The sequence below is a fragment of the Ursus maritimus genome, unplaced genomic scaffold (genome assembly GCF_017311325.1).
Source record: "Ursus maritimus isolate PB19 unplaced genomic scaffold, ASM1731132v1 scaffold_15, whole genome shotgun sequence".
Lineage (NCBI taxonomy): Eukaryota > Metazoa > Chordata > Mammalia > Carnivora > Ursidae > Ursus > Ursus maritimus.
This window is the reverse complement of record NW_024423897.1, coordinates 58,784,108-58,799,146: the sequence shown is the minus strand read 5'-3', so window position 1 is coordinate 58,799,146 and position 15,039 is coordinate 58,784,108. Positions and strand designations below refer to the sequence as shown.

General features: G+C 49.8%; 1 protein-coding gene and 1 pseudogene across 6 annotated transcripts in view; both read right to left on the bottom strand.

Annotated features, from left to right (window-relative positions):
- The window catches only part of MED10 (mediator complex subunit 10), a 204,924-nt gene that overhangs the window by 168,256 nt on the left and 21,629 nt on the right, over positions 1 to 15,039 (bottom strand). Inside the window, exon 4 of one of the 6 annotated variants that reach the window (XM_040630564.1) lies at positions 6,878 to 8,557. The exons of the other annotated variants lie outside the window; for them this stretch is intronic. Within the exon in view, the coding sequence (XP_040486498.1) occupies positions 8,348 to 8,557 (210 nt within the window). The 3' untranslated portion in view covers positions 6,878 to 8,347. Of the gene's footprint in view, positions 1 to 6,877; positions 8,558 to 15,039 lie in introns of those variants that run through there. 6 annotated transcript variants of the gene reach the window in all.
- Positions 1,006 to 1,100, bottom strand: LOC121102810 (annotated as a pseudogene).

Below are 15,039 nucleotides of genomic sequence, written 5' to 3'. Positions count from 1 at the left end.
TCACCAACACTTGGTGGTTCTTGTGGTGTTGATTTTTAGCCATTCTGACAGGTGTGAAGTGACATCTCACTGTTTTGATTTGCATTTCTGTGGTGATGAGTGATGATGAGCATCTTTTCGTGTGTCTGTTGGCCATCTGGATGTCTTCTTTGGAGAAATGTCTGCTCATGTCCTCTACCCATTTTTAATGAGATTATTTGGGCTTTATACATTTTGATTACTAACCCTTTATCAGATATGCCATTTGCAAATACCTCTTTCCATTTAGTGGATGGTATTTAAGGTTTGTTGATTATTTCCTTTCCTGTGCAGAAGCTTTTTACTTTGCTATGGTCCCAATAGTTTATTTTTGCTTTTGCCTCCCTTGCCTCAGGAGGCATATCTAGAAAAATGTTGCTATGACCAATGTCAGAGAAATTACTGCCTGTGCTCTCCTCTAGGATTTTATGGTTTCATGTCTCACATTTAGGTCTTTAATCCATTTTGAATTTATTTTTGTGTATGGTGTAAGAAAGTGGTCCAGTTTTCCCAACGCCATTTGTTGAAGAGACCATCCTTTTTCCCACAGCATATTCTTGCCTCCCTTGCCAAAGATTAATTGACCATATAATCAGGTTTGTTTCTGGATTTTCTATTCTGTTCCATTGATTTATGTGTCTGTTTCTGGGCCAGTGCCATATTGTTTTGATCACTACAGCTTTGTAGTATATCTTGAAATCCGGGACAATTCACATTTTAATGACTGCCCAGTGAATATCATAATGTATTTTTACCTAATCTTCTGTAATATAATTTTTCTATAAAAAATAATATACATTCATAGAAAGTTGTTAAATATGCACTACTAGGTGAAAAAAGTCAGAGACATAAAATAATATCTTTAGTATGATATAATTAAAATTAAAGTTAATAATAAGTGTTATATACATAAAGATATCTGCATAGATTAATGTTAAATTACAAACAAGAAATAAACCTACGGGAATTTCCAATTATTTATTTTTTTTAAATATAGAAGGCTGCATAAATTTGTTTGCCATTCTTGCACATCCATGCTCTTCTCTGTATCGTTCCAATTTCATATGTGCCGAAGTGAGCACCTATTACTCATTTCTACATCCCTTAAATCCTTAAAGATAAACACACAGATTTTTCATAATTAAAAAACAACAGCAATAAAGATATTTATGAAGAAGTAGAAGAGGAAATCATTCATACAGAAACGCCTGAGGAAAACATCCTGACACCAAAGCAAAGGCCTCGAAGAGAATAAATACCATCCTTGGCGAGGCTCGTGGTCCATGGGATAATGATGAATCCGGCCCCAACTTACATTGTACAATCCAGCCTCCTGACAGCTTAACACATGCTTACTGCTGCTTATTATACTTTAATACAGACACAGAATTAATATTTGATGTTCTTCTGTTGTTTCCCTGTTTATGAGCACCTACAGCCTGAATGAGCAAGTCGCAGACTAGAGACATAAAAGCACACTGCTAATTCACATTCCCCCTTAATGTCAGAAACCACAGCTACTTTAAAAAGGATCATCAGGGATGCAGGTACACTCTGGCGTTTTGATCTAACCCATTTTCACATTCAAAGGGCGCATTGAGTGTTATTCAGAAGTACATAATTGCACTCAGAGCAGAAAGCACTTAGCGTCAGCTGCACACCAGCTCCAAGTCTTAACTGGAGATTTACGGGAATGTGTCAGCCGACACGGGACTGGGGATCCTTCTGAGCTCTGTGGAGCTCTTGGCATGGAGCCCGATGCCTGGGTGGGCTTTGACAGGGTCTCTGTGTGTCTCCTAGCTCCCCCTGTCCCTTCTCTGAGGGCCTCTGCTCCCCACCTCCACCCCTCCCCCCTCAGTTATGGGAAAGGAAGACCCAGAGGCAAGGGAGATGCCATCCGGCTCTAGAGTGGATGAATGGATCTCAGCACCTCAGACAATAGGACCTTCACTCAGGAGTTTGCGAATCCATTCCTTCTCCCTTTGCCTTTGCTTTTTGAGCTTGAATGAAGCCAAAGGTCACCAAACGCTTCAAGAGAAAATAGTGAATTTCACTGATGGCTGAGTCAAAATCTCCAGATCGAGCCTGGATCCACCTTCAAATGCTGACTCACCAGATTCTGATGCTTGCTGTTTCCAAGCCTGGCTGGCCATGGGGAGTTTGAACAGAATCTCAAACCTTGCAAGTTTTTGCCTATTTCAAGCCTTGCCCCTTCTGGGGCTTCTGCTTAATAACCGAATGGAAGTGCTAGTACTGGATGAGGCCCAACACCATACATACTTTGACAGCATCTCCAAGACCAGTTCACGCCCAAAATAGCCCACGTGGGTGCATGCCAGCCAGTCAGCCTGGAACCGATGATGCTCTACCGTTTGCTTCTAAATTTCCAGGTTCTCACAAGACTGTGCTCATCTCGTGAACTGCTACTTTAAAAAGGAATCTTTTTAAAGGTTGAGTCAAAGAATCAATCTTCTATTTTTGGCCGTAACACTTAAAGTCAATATATGCTGGAATTTTACTATACATCTGTCCTCTAGAGAATGAACCAACCCAAAGAGATGTTTTATCAAGGACAGGAAGACCTGGCCACCATACTGCTTCTTACATGGCATGGTCCCCGTGGGCCTCGAGGAAGATTTCATAATGAGTCTCTGTCAGTTTCATCATCATTGATGGTGAGCCCCTACTGCCCCGGTAAGATGGAGCAGCCAGGTGTCCACAGCCCACGCAGAGGTGTATTTGTAACCACTGCACAATCTCACGACCCCCACTGGCATCACCTGAGGCTCTTAATGAAATACTGATTCTGGGGCCAACCCAGATCCAGTACATCGGAGGCTCTGTGGGTGACAGTCGCGAACAGCCAGGTGAGGACCGCTGCCCAGGACACGGGGGCCGGAGCGACGTCACTGCCCCCCTCCATCAATGCCGTGCTTGTCCCAGCCCTGATTCTCCACTATAGGATTCGAGGAGGTGGGCAGCTCAGCCAAGAAAGCAGGGCTGGAGCTCAGCCTCACAGACTTTGTAACCTCATCAGAGAGACAAAACTCCTGAGTATCAATTAGAGAAAGCAGGGCATAAAATGAATGCCAAAGTGTTGAGTGCAGAGGATTAGGGACCAAGACGAGACATTTAACCGGAGGGTGATGATGTAACTCAGAACAGCTGTGCCAATCGCTGGGCCCGGCTCTGCCACAGAGAAAAACCAGAGCTCAGAGAAGCCACTTGGGTTTCCCAGAATCTGACAATGAGTTCGCCTCCAAGCCGAGTCTGGCACACAAAGTGCCCAACTCACGCTCTCTCTGACCCACTCCAAGTGAAGTGGAACACTCAGCCCATTGTCTGGGTAATTACACGTTTTTTAACTCGCATCTGATAAATCCACATAATTAAGCCCCCCCACCCAAAAAGTGCTTCTTTTTTCCCTCTTTTTGAATTATCTACATAATTGCCTTCATTTTCCACTTCATTTTGCTTATATAACTATGACTTCACCCCTCCTTTGGCAGAGTCAGCATGAAGCAAGCTTTTCCCCGGATAATCCACACATATTGAACCATTATCATCTATGAAGCAGTGTGACTGGTATGATGAGGAATCATGAACACGAATTATAAATGACCATATCCAAGTGTCCTGCCTTCCTCACGGCTGTTCCACACATGGTCTTAGGAGAAGGCAGCTCACAAGATGAGGCAAGGCATGATGCCAGGAGGGGCTGGAGGTACGGCGCAGTACTGCATGGAGGACAGGAGGAGAGAGGAGAAAGCACGAGAACCACAGGGGCAGAGATTCGGAGACGGGGAGTGCCCCTGGGCTGGAGCATCCTCTGGGCGCTCTGAGGCAGTGAGGAAGAAAGGGAGCAATCAAAGGGCATCACATGCTCGGTTGTCTGAACTCAGGTTTGACTGGACTCTCCCACTTACCAGCTGGGTGATTTGGGCAAGTCACTTAGCCTCTCTGGGCCTCAGTTTCCTATTTGTAAAATGGCTTTAATGATGAATTGTCTTGTTCAGAATATCATCTAAGTCATTTTGGTCTGGTAGAGCAAAACTATCGTTGACCAGGCGGCTTAAACAACAAGGCTTTATTTCCCACAGTTCTGGAGGCTGGGTCCAAGGCCAAGAAGTAATGGATCTGGTGCCTGATGAAGGCCCACTTCCTGGTTGCAGGCAGCTGCCTCTGGCTGTAACCTCACATGGCTGAGAAAGAAAGCTCTACTCCCTTCATCTTCTTATAGGAGCTCTAATCCCATCATGGGGGCTCCACCCTCATGACCCAACCTGATTCTTATTTCCTCCTCAAGTCCTCACTTCCAAAAACCATCACAATGGGGATAGAGTCTCAACACATGAATTTGGGGTGGCTGCAAATATTCAGTCCATAGCACTTATTTTGAGGATTATCTGAGCTGAAATATGCAAATCATTTTTAAAAGCATCAGCAGCAGCACCACATGCTTATTGGTTATTATGCTTTGATCCTAGAGGCTGGAAGGTGATAGTCGTTATAGGCATTGAGTAGGAATATGTCATTATGACTCAACATCTACTCCACTGTCCATTAAACAGAGGGGAGTCGGTAGAGACGAACAGCCAGGGGTGTTCCACACCATGCCAGGGGTGGAATCATCTGGACATCATCAAGTCACAAACAAGAAAGACATGGCAAGAATGGAGAAACTGGATGCCCTGTCTGGCATGCTACCAAAGAGGGAGGCAGGGCACATAGATGGCCTTACAGACCCTTACAACTGGTTCCAGCAGAGGAATAGGAATGCCCTGGGCTCTGCTGAGCATGGGGTCTCGAGTGTCCCTCCCGTAGGAAACCCAGAGGCCAATGGCGGGGAGCACCCAGATGTGGTATGGGGAGTTGGGAGGAAGAGATTTACAGGAAATGGGCACTCCAGGGAGAGACCTGGGAAAGAGGAGAATGGATGCTAAGGCCTGGAGAGCCTGGAGAGGGGCTCTGTCACACTGCAGACTGGTTCCAGGAATGGCGGATGTGGCAACCAAATGGGAACCCCAGGTTCTGTACAGAGCCCATATGTCTGCCAGCATCTATCACCCATGTGATACACTGAAACCGGGACAGAGTTCAAGGTGGCCTGCACCTGGAAGGATTCCCAATCCCATGCTCTAAAGTGGCACAAGACACAGGGTATGATGGTGAATCAGCGAGGACAGGGGAGGAATCATCTGATACTGGCTGGTCTTATGGGAATCTCTGAATTTTTTTTCACCTTTGAGTATTTTTAATGCTTTTGGGTTTTGACCATTTATTCAATTTGCAAATCCACAGGACAGACCGTGTCTTTGTAGATCTATTAGCAACTCAGAACAGCATACATGTTAAATTTTAACAATTATAGCCAAAATGATACTTCTGAAGGATATGGAAGTCCCTGGAGATGAGGAATAAAAATATCTAGCCTATACACGGAGAAACAAACTGCCACCCAGGAACCTGAAATATTTTGGTTTTCTGAAGCTGCTAGTTCTGCCAGGTGACATGTTGGTTCCCTGAGGCTTGGTTTTGTTTGTTTTTACTTCAGAAACCACAGAACAGACATGCAAACCTTTTAAATATCTTTGTTAATTTTCCAGTAAGTATGAAAGTAGATGATGGATGGATGGATGGATGGATGGATAGGTGGGAAGGTGAGTGGGTGGGTGGGTGGGTGGATGGATGGATAGATGGATGGATGGATAGGTGGGAAGGTGAGTGGGTGGATGGATGGATGAATGGATGGATGGATGGATGGATGGATGGATGGATGGATGGATGGATGGATGGATGGATAGGTGGGAAGATGAGGGGACGAATGGGTAGATGGAGAGACACTCCATAATAAACCTTCCAACTAAACTGAACCTAAAACTAACGATAACCTCCCTTTCCCATCTGTGAAATCGAAGTGTTCCTTTCTATAGTCTTTATCTTTGCATTGCAGAATTTAGTTTTGATAAATTAGGTGGCACCTCCAATGTCATACCACAAAAGGCTGCACAAAACTCTTCCAATATTCTTTTGCTCCACCACTCTGTGTCCTGCCTCTGTATTCCCACTGAACTCTTGGAGAGCAGGGCTTGTGCACGGCCCCCGTCCAGAGTCACTCACCTCCCCACACCCATCAGCACCCAGCAAGAGGCTCCGTTCCCACTGGACACCCGTGATTGGTTTTCCCACCCCAGTTTGGAGTGATGTCAAGACCAGTGCACAGTGGCTGGGGAACAGTTGTTCCTGAATGTGTCTCTTAACCTTCTGATCACGCTGAGTCATTCCACAGACGCAGAGCCAGGTCCTTGCTTGCAGCTGGCTGCACATCACCACTGTGTTTGTTATTATTGCTTGCCAAATGAATGAATGAGTGGACAAATGAACCAACTCCCGGGCTTCTCCTACCCCGTAAGAAGAGAAGCCCCTGGCTTTCAATGCTGTGTTCAGACTCTAGAAAAATAAGCTCCAAAAAATATGGAAATTAGACTGAGAATAACACCCCCTAATGTCCGAGGAATATAATTTGCTCAGTTTCCTGAATCTAGTACACGTCCCCTCACAAGCTAGAGAAATCATCTCAAAACACATGCTGAGGGGTTGTGGATATGAACCAGAATATGAACCGCTTCTCTGTAAATAAGATAACGTAGAATCTATATTAATACTAAAGTATGTTTTCAATGAAACTGATCTGATTCTAATGGAGATCTGACTACTACGATCAAGTTTATTTCCTTGCATTCCTAAGCTTCTCAATATGAGTTTCAACACCGTTTCAATGGGCTTTTTAGTGACTGATGGGATGCTGGGGAGATTGCCTTTAGCATTTTTTTGTAAAAGCTTCTTACATCAGCACAAGTGTGTAGCACCAATTTATTTCTCTGTTGAGTTATAACCAGCATCGTTTAAAAAACATTTTTTAAAAGCTTAAACCTAAAGGTCACTGATTTATTTTTACACAACTCATCAAAAATACAGCGTTCCAAGATGAGCAAAGCTCACGCAGACTGAACGTCCTCCCCAGTTCTCCTGGCCTGTGCTTGGGCAGCATGGCTAACCAGACCTCCAGCACAAACGCTTACTGAGAGCCATGGGCCTGGGGAGCCACCTGTGACCTGGGCTCAGACGGCTCTGTGGAGGGCAGGTGAGTGGGGACAGGAGGATGCCATTCCCTCTGCCCTCGGCATGGAGGCAGGAACATGACGCAGGGCACAGGAACAGGGCAGGAAGGCAGCCGCCGGGGCGTCTAAGCTCAGGCAGACGTGTGCAACACGGCAAGGAGGGAGCAGCTCTCCGACACGGAATCAGAGCGGACCTGCAGACTGGCTGGTGTGGAACATGACACAGGGACACCGGGGGACGGGGGTGAGAGGAGGCTCCCAGAGGGCAGGTGGCCACACCATGGACTTGTCAAGGGTGCCGCAGCACTGGGCCTCTGAGGACGGCTGAGCAGAGGGGACAGGATCCCAGATGTGCTTCGGCAAGCGGCTCTAGAAGGGGCGAGGATGGATCTGGGAGGGGTGGGGAACGGGGTTGGGAGAGGGACGGGGAGCAGTTAGGAGGTGGCTGCGGTCTGGCCAGATGGTGGGTGGTGAGTGCGGGAGATCCTGGGAGCAGACTCCAAGGATGCCACAGGAGTCCCTGCAGCCGCTGTAACAAACAACAGCCAAGTGGGCAGCTACACGCAGCAGAAGTGTATTCTCTCAAGTTCTGGGGCCAGAGTCTGACATCGAGGTGGTGGCAATGGCCTTGCTCTCTCTGAGGCTTCAGGGTAGTATCCGTTCCATGCCTCTGTCACGGCTGCCAGTGTCCCTGGGAGTTCCTCGGTTTGTAGACATGTCGCTCCAGTCTCTGCCGCTGGCGTCGTGTGACAGTCTCCCTGTGTGACCCCACATCCTCTTCCCCCCGTGCCTGTCCCCGTGTTTCCTGTTCTTACAGGGACACCGCTTGAGGGTTGAGTGCCATCCTCCTCTACTATCACCTCATCTTAACCTGATGACATCTGCAAAGACCTATCCAAATAAGGTCACATTCACCAGGGACCAGGACTCCAACGTGACTTTTGGGGGACAAATTTGCCCCATAACAGCCTCGGGGCTTGGCAGGCCTCAGGGGGCAAAGGCAGAGGAGGGCTGTGGCTGCTGGCCAGGCTGGCTGGCAGGAAGCCGGGGCAGCAGTCCCAGAGCAGGAGCCCCAGTTTTGGGGTGTTGCACGCGGGCACGGTGGCGGGGTGGGCGGGGGAGCCCTCGGCCTGCTCCGGACAGGAAGCTTCACATGACAGCAGATTTCTACCTGCGGCTGTCGCTACTGCCGTAGGTTCATCTCCGCACTACCGCGCACCTGGAACCCACGCAACAAGAGCCTGGAGGTAGGGGTGGCGGCCGTGAGGCACCTGTGTCTCTCTCCCGGGAAAGAGAGGCCGATGGCGTGGTGGGAAACCCCAGGGCTGGAACCTGGACGCCTGAATTCCGGGCCCACATCTGTGCCTCCCGAGCTGTTTCATCTCAGCAGGCCGGCCTTCTGATCTATAAAAGGAGGGCTGTGGGGTGAAATTTCTGTGGTGATTTCCGCTTAAACGGCTCTGAATCCCATTTCTCTGCTGACTCACACCGTAATTTCACAGAGGCCTGACCTTCCCTTGGAGATGACCTTCCACGCCAGCGGTGCTGCCACCCTCGCCGGGCCCCTTGACCTTCTTACCACCAGCCCACATGCACCCTCCACCCAAGGAGCAGAGGCCTCAGAGGGGTCCCCAAGGTGCGGGTAAGCCCTTCCATGGCTCCAGCCTGGAACACGAACCCCGCTCTGGCTTCTAACATGACTTAGCCAAAGCTGCGGCAAGAGCAGATGGGTGGGTGGTCTGCAGCGGGGGCCAGCGGGGCCCTGACTCAGAACACACATTTCCTGCTTCGCTTTTCTCTCCAGAAGCGCTTGTCCCCACGAGAAACCACACAGTACTGTCACCCACAGAGAAGGAGGCTGGAGACGTGGCCCAAATGGCCCCAACCCCGGAGCTCAGCCTCACCCTGGAGCCCTGCGAGGGTCCCACGCTGGATACCACGCCTCCTCATGCCCTGGAAGGCAAGGCAGGGGCAGGCCAGCGAGCGGTGCACACCAGCTCTGAGACGGGACAGCCCTACTGTTGAAACGGTGCCCTGGCGCCGTCCAAATTCCTGAAGGAGAGGCGCACGGGGGCAAACACACCCTCTGGCTGGCTCGTGTCTCTATGTGTCTCGCACTCATGTTTGGGAATCCTATTATCAACTGGCCATTAGTGTACAACAGGTTAGGAGAGACAGGAAGTAGTACACAGATAGGCTAAAACGGTAGAAAAACAGAGCGTGCCATGGGGCGAGCCATCCGGCATCACTTACCTGGAATCTGCACACACCTGTTGGATTCGTCAAAGGCGCGAGGAAAACCCATGATTCTTTTTTCTCCTACGTCATGCAATTATATATGGGGGATACTGCCTCTCTCCACAGCTTCGAAATCACTACCCTTGTCAAACGGGGCAGCTAATAAAAGTGGAACAGCACGCAATTTGTGAACTGTTTAATGAGATGGTGCATTTCATGGACCTTCATTTTTGGTCCCAGAATGAGTGTGACAATATTACCTGCCACCCCCAAAAGCAATAATTGTACTGTAAAAGCAATATGCTTGGGGCCTGGACATTCATCTCTAAATTAAAGAATTTTCTTTTTATGGCTGGAACCCTAAAATAACGTCGGCCACTGGTTGAGGGCAGGGAAGGGGAGGTGGGAGAGACGCAGGATCTGAAACCTTCTGATAAAGAGGCAAAGTAGACCTGCTGAGGGGGGTCGCTGTTGCTCTTGTTCTGTCTGTGCCTCATTTTAGAAGAACTACGGAAAGGCATCTGTTGGTAAATACCAGGGAGCTCTCACTGCAACCATACCCAGGCTCAGGAAACATATCCAAGCACAAACGCTCATAAACGGGCCGTCAGTCACACCAGGCACTTTCCAGCCTGCACCATTGCGTCCCAGGGTGTCTTTGGCTACACAGGGCGTTGTAGGTTGTCTCTGGGTAGCACTGTCCCCACTCCTTCTCTTCAAGACCTAAACTACCACCCTCGGGGCAGGGATAGCACCACCAATAGCGACATGCGGTGTGGGGCAAGCCTGCATGGGTGCAAATGAGTCAGGACTCCCATCGTGCCCTGGACCAGGAGCCAGGAGGAGCTCAGTGCCCCTCAGCACCTTTCCTAGCCCTGGCTGGAGTCCCACAGTTTCCTCCAAAACCAGGAAAATGGCACTGTGGGTGTCCAGTGGCCTCTTTAGTCACCCCACAAACACCTGGCAAGCTCTTCGTCTTAAAGTGCATTGTTTTACTGGGTGGGGGGTGGTCAGGCCCATTACTCACCGTGGGAATAATGCATTTGGAGGGGGGTGAGGGTGGGCACTCAGAGTTCCTCTCAGCACAGCAGTGTGGAACACAGAAACTTATTGGCCCAAATACCAATGAAACAGCTGACAATCATGTTTCCAAAGGGTTTTATAGGCACTCATGGATCTAATTTGAACTTGAGGTCTGAATTACAAACTATATTTCTCTAAAAACTTGACTTGGGCTGTACTGAGGGTAATAGAGTTTCATGCAATTCAACAGATGCAATGATGCCAAGAGGAAAAAGGCCCAGCCCTTGTCCTGAAAAGGCTCACAGACCTTTGTGTAAGCAAAGCACTATACTGCCATGCACTGTGCGTCCTAATGAAGGCGTGCAGAGGAGGGGCAGCCAGTCCACCAGAATCAGCAGGTGTCAACCAGCATCTGAGGTGAGTCTAGGAGACTGAGCTAAGCTGGAAGGAACGGGAGACGTGACAAGGTGCACTCATCAACCATGACGTACACTCTGGAAAGAGCTGATGAGGTGGCAGGGGTGAGGACGAGTGTGGCAGGTGAATGTGGCTGGAATGAAGCAGGGGCGGGGCTTTGGGGATGAGAAGCACGAAGGGTCCCAAGGTGAGAAGTAAGGGACAGGTAAGAGTCAGGTATGCTGTCCACTAGAGCGGAGCTGGGTTGGGCTGGAGGGCGTTAGGGACTAGAGCACAGGGAGGGCTGAGGGGGGAAACAAAGTCACAGGAGACTGTGTCCTCTCCTGTTCCCTCTGTCCTCTCACTAGTACCCACACAGGACCTGCCCTAGCAAACACAGGAAAAGGAGAGTCACCAAAAACTAAGAAGACAAGAAGACAGAAAAGAGGGAAACCACAAATGGCAGATCCCTACCTCACACCATTCACAAATTTAATTCCAGACAGACTATAAATCAAAATGTGAAAGGCAAAATAATAAAGCTTATAAAACAAGAGAGAAGAAAACAGAAAAGCACTAATCATAAAAGGAAAAAAAACCTGATAAATGGTACCACATTAGAACTAAATACTTTTGTTCTTTGACAGACATCACTGAAGGAGGGAAGAGTCAACCCATTGGAGAAAAAGGATATTCACAAGACATGTATCCAACAAAGGTCTTGTATCCAGAGTGAAAAAAAAAAAAAAAAAAGAACTACTATAGATCAATAAAAAAATTGAATAAATCCAGACAAATCAATTCAAAGAAATGGACAAGACTCCAACAGGCACTTCACAGAGGAGGAAAGTATGGTAAGGATGACGGGTAACCGATGACAGGACAGGCAGTGTCACCAGTAAGTCAACATGACATGCTGCACACACACCAGCTGCTCAAGTGCCGGAGTGAGCAACGGGGCTCTGGTTCTCTCCTGGGAAGAGCGCACCATCCCCTGGAGAACAGCAGATACTGGCCCTGCAGACACGCCTCCTCCAGCCCAGCTCACCATCTCCAGGGATTTACCCACAGCAACGAGGACAAGTGTGCAACAAGAGACGTGATCCCACAAGTGGTCATAGCAGCGCATTGGTAGTAGCCAACGACCAGAAACAAGCCAGAGCCCACCGAGAGTAGGACAGATTAATGACGGCGGTATGCCCATGCAACGGGAAGCTACTCGAGGGTGAACACGAACAAGCACAACAAAGGGATTAATCGCACGCACATGATGGGGAAGGAAAGTAGGCCACACAGAAGAGCACACGTATGACTCCATGCATCTATGCTTCAGAGCAAGACTGTGCCGGGGGTGGGAGGGAGGCAGCGGGGCCCTTGTAGTGGGCAGCAGTGACTGCCAGGAGGCACAGGGGACATCTGTTCCTCTGTCCCTATCCTGGTTCCCTGAGTGTGTTTGCTTTGAGACCATTCACTGAACTGTGCCTTTAGAATCTGTCCATTTTCCTTCATATGTTTGTGGTAAGCTGAATGGCGGCCCCCAAAAAGATATGTCCACATCCTAGTTCCCAACGTCTTAAGTAACAAAAGAATAGATATTACCTTATATGCCAAAAGATGGATTAAGGTAAGGAGAGGGGAGCTTTCCCGGATTATCCACGTGGGTTCTCAATCTGAAATGACGGTGTCCTGATAAGAAACGGAGAGGTCACCCAGACACAGGGGCCTTGTGACGATGGGCACAGAGGTTGGGGTGGCTCAGCTGCGAGCCAAGGAATGCCTGGTGCTCCCAGAAGCTGGAGGAGGCAGAAAGGACCCTCCCCTAAAGCCCCTAAGGGACTGTGACCCTGCTATCACCCTTAGGGCAGACTTCTGGGCTCTAGAACTATGAGCCAACACATTTCTGTTGTGTTAAGCCCCTCCCTGTGTGGTCATTTGTCACAGCAGGCACAAGAAAGTAATACTCCAATGAAATGGAAAAAGGAAGAAAAAGTAAGACCTAATGATGCCTAAGCACCCCCCCAGAAAAAAAAAAAAAAACAAGGCAGGGTGGCTGGGTAGTGAGCCCATGGAAAGGCCCCTAGAGGGGGTGCAGGCCAGGACAAGGCGGCAGACCGTGGCTGCTTGGGGACCTTCTGAGGCTGGCAGGCAGGAATCTCCAGAGAGGGTGCCAGCCAGGCTGCACGACCTTCTCCTGGGATGCAGACCCCGGGGGCAGGTGGATGGGTTTAATCAGGGCTGCAATGTTTCCGAGTGCATTACAACACAGAGGGAAGAGGGCAAGAGAATTGAGAGCGCTTAAAAGGAGTGATCCTGGGAAGAATCATGGAGCCTAGCGGCACAAAAGGGGAGCAGGGATGGGGAACAGCATGGTGGAGACATGGTTGAATAAATGAATGGAAGGAAGCCTCCAAAGGATAGGAAGGCGCCATGGTGAGGAAACACCAGGGCACTGGGCAGGTGGAGGAAGCCGTCGGAGGGGGCAGTCTGCATGGGGATTTTGGAGGCTGGGACACTGTGAAGAGGACAGGCTAGAGCATGGCCCCAGGGGATGTGGCCCCGGTAGGCTGGGGGCAATAGCTAGAGCTTTAAGGAGGTAACAGAACAGAGAGCAGGCATTCCATGGCTTCTTCTCAAGGAGCCCAGTGACATAAAAATGGGGACGGGAGAGCACATGAAGGGAAAAAGGATGGGGGAATGGGGAGAGGCCCGCCGGTCAGGCATGGCGGCCAGGGGACACGTGCTAGGAGGGGCCGCAGACTTGGAGGATGAGAAAGTACAGGGAAGAGGCGATGGAGAGCCAGGGGGGCTCCCACTCCCCCGGGGACCACAGACGTGACAGACGGAATGCCCTGCCTTCGAGAAGCCTCAGAGAGGGGCTAATTCTGCCAAGCAAGCCTTTTGTCCTCTGAAGGGGCTTCTGCACACAGTTCTCTGGAGTTTGAAAAGAAACGCATCAGAGAGAAAACGGGCACTGATCCTCGCCCACGGAAATTCTAATATCCCACAAATGCATGACACGGCAAGAAAGCAGCAGCTTCCCAGTCTCTCACCCCTGAGAGTTCACCAAATAGGTCCGTATTCCATGGCTTCTTCAAAGCCTCGCCAGGCAGCTTCTCTTATGCCCCCCCCCACCTTACAGATGCAGAACTGGGGTGAACCAGGGCTAAGAGTCTGTTGCATTCCAAGGGATGTTTCCTGGGTCCCTACGGTGTGACATCGGCTAGGGAGGCAACTGAGGTACAGAGCTCCTCTGTGGGAGACCCCTCTCCTGTGGCTGCTCTCCATGGGGCGAGCAGGCGGGCCCTCACTCTGGGTGCCTGGGGGTCTCTCATGCTGCTTCCTGCTGGGCTGCTCCTGGAGAGGGCTTCCCCTGCTGCCTAGAAGCCTGGCTCAGCCCCAGGCCCACCGCCTGCAAGGGCAGGGCCCTCCTGCGGCCCTCTAGCTGAAGCCCTCACCTTCCTTCCTTCTTGCCCCACGGCTGTCCTGGAGGACACTCACCAAGGAGAGTTCTAGAAAGGGTGTAGAAAGGGATGGACCCTGCTGCTCTGTATGAGCTCAAGGGTACCACTAGAATAAGATCCCACCCCTCCGTGGAAGCCAAGATGGCCCTGGCTGGCGGGAAATGAATGACCTCAGGTGGGGGAGACTCTTCCAGGCAACCGCAACTTAACTACAATCTTAGCAGTTTCAACAACACAAATTTATCTTCAGGTGCTACTGGTCGGAATTTCAGAAAAGGTCTCACTGCTTGAAAATCAAGGTGAGAGCAGGATGCAGTCCTGTCTGGAGGCTCTGGAGCAGAATCCATCCGGCCTTCCCCAGCTTCTCCAGGCGCCCGCACTCCTCAGCTCACGGCCCCTTCCTCCATCTTCAAAGACAGCAACACTTCATCTCTGTGTCCTGTCTCTTCTATACTCACATCTCCCTCCGACTTTCTTCTGTCCCCCTTCCACTTTGAACAACTCTCGTGATTGCATTGGACCCACCCAGATAGTCCAGGCTAACTCCTTACATTAAAGCCAGCCAATTAGCAACTTAATTCCATCTGCACCCTCGATTCCCGTCTATCACTAACCTAACCTATTATAGGCTCCAGGGACTAGGATGTGGACATCTTTGCAGGGCCATTATTGTGCCAATCACACCTCAGAGGCAAGCTCTTCTCTTCTCCAAGCCTCTGCTATTCCATTCAGTTCCTGGAATGGCAAGGAAAGAGGGGCTTCCCCGGCATCACCCAGCGTAA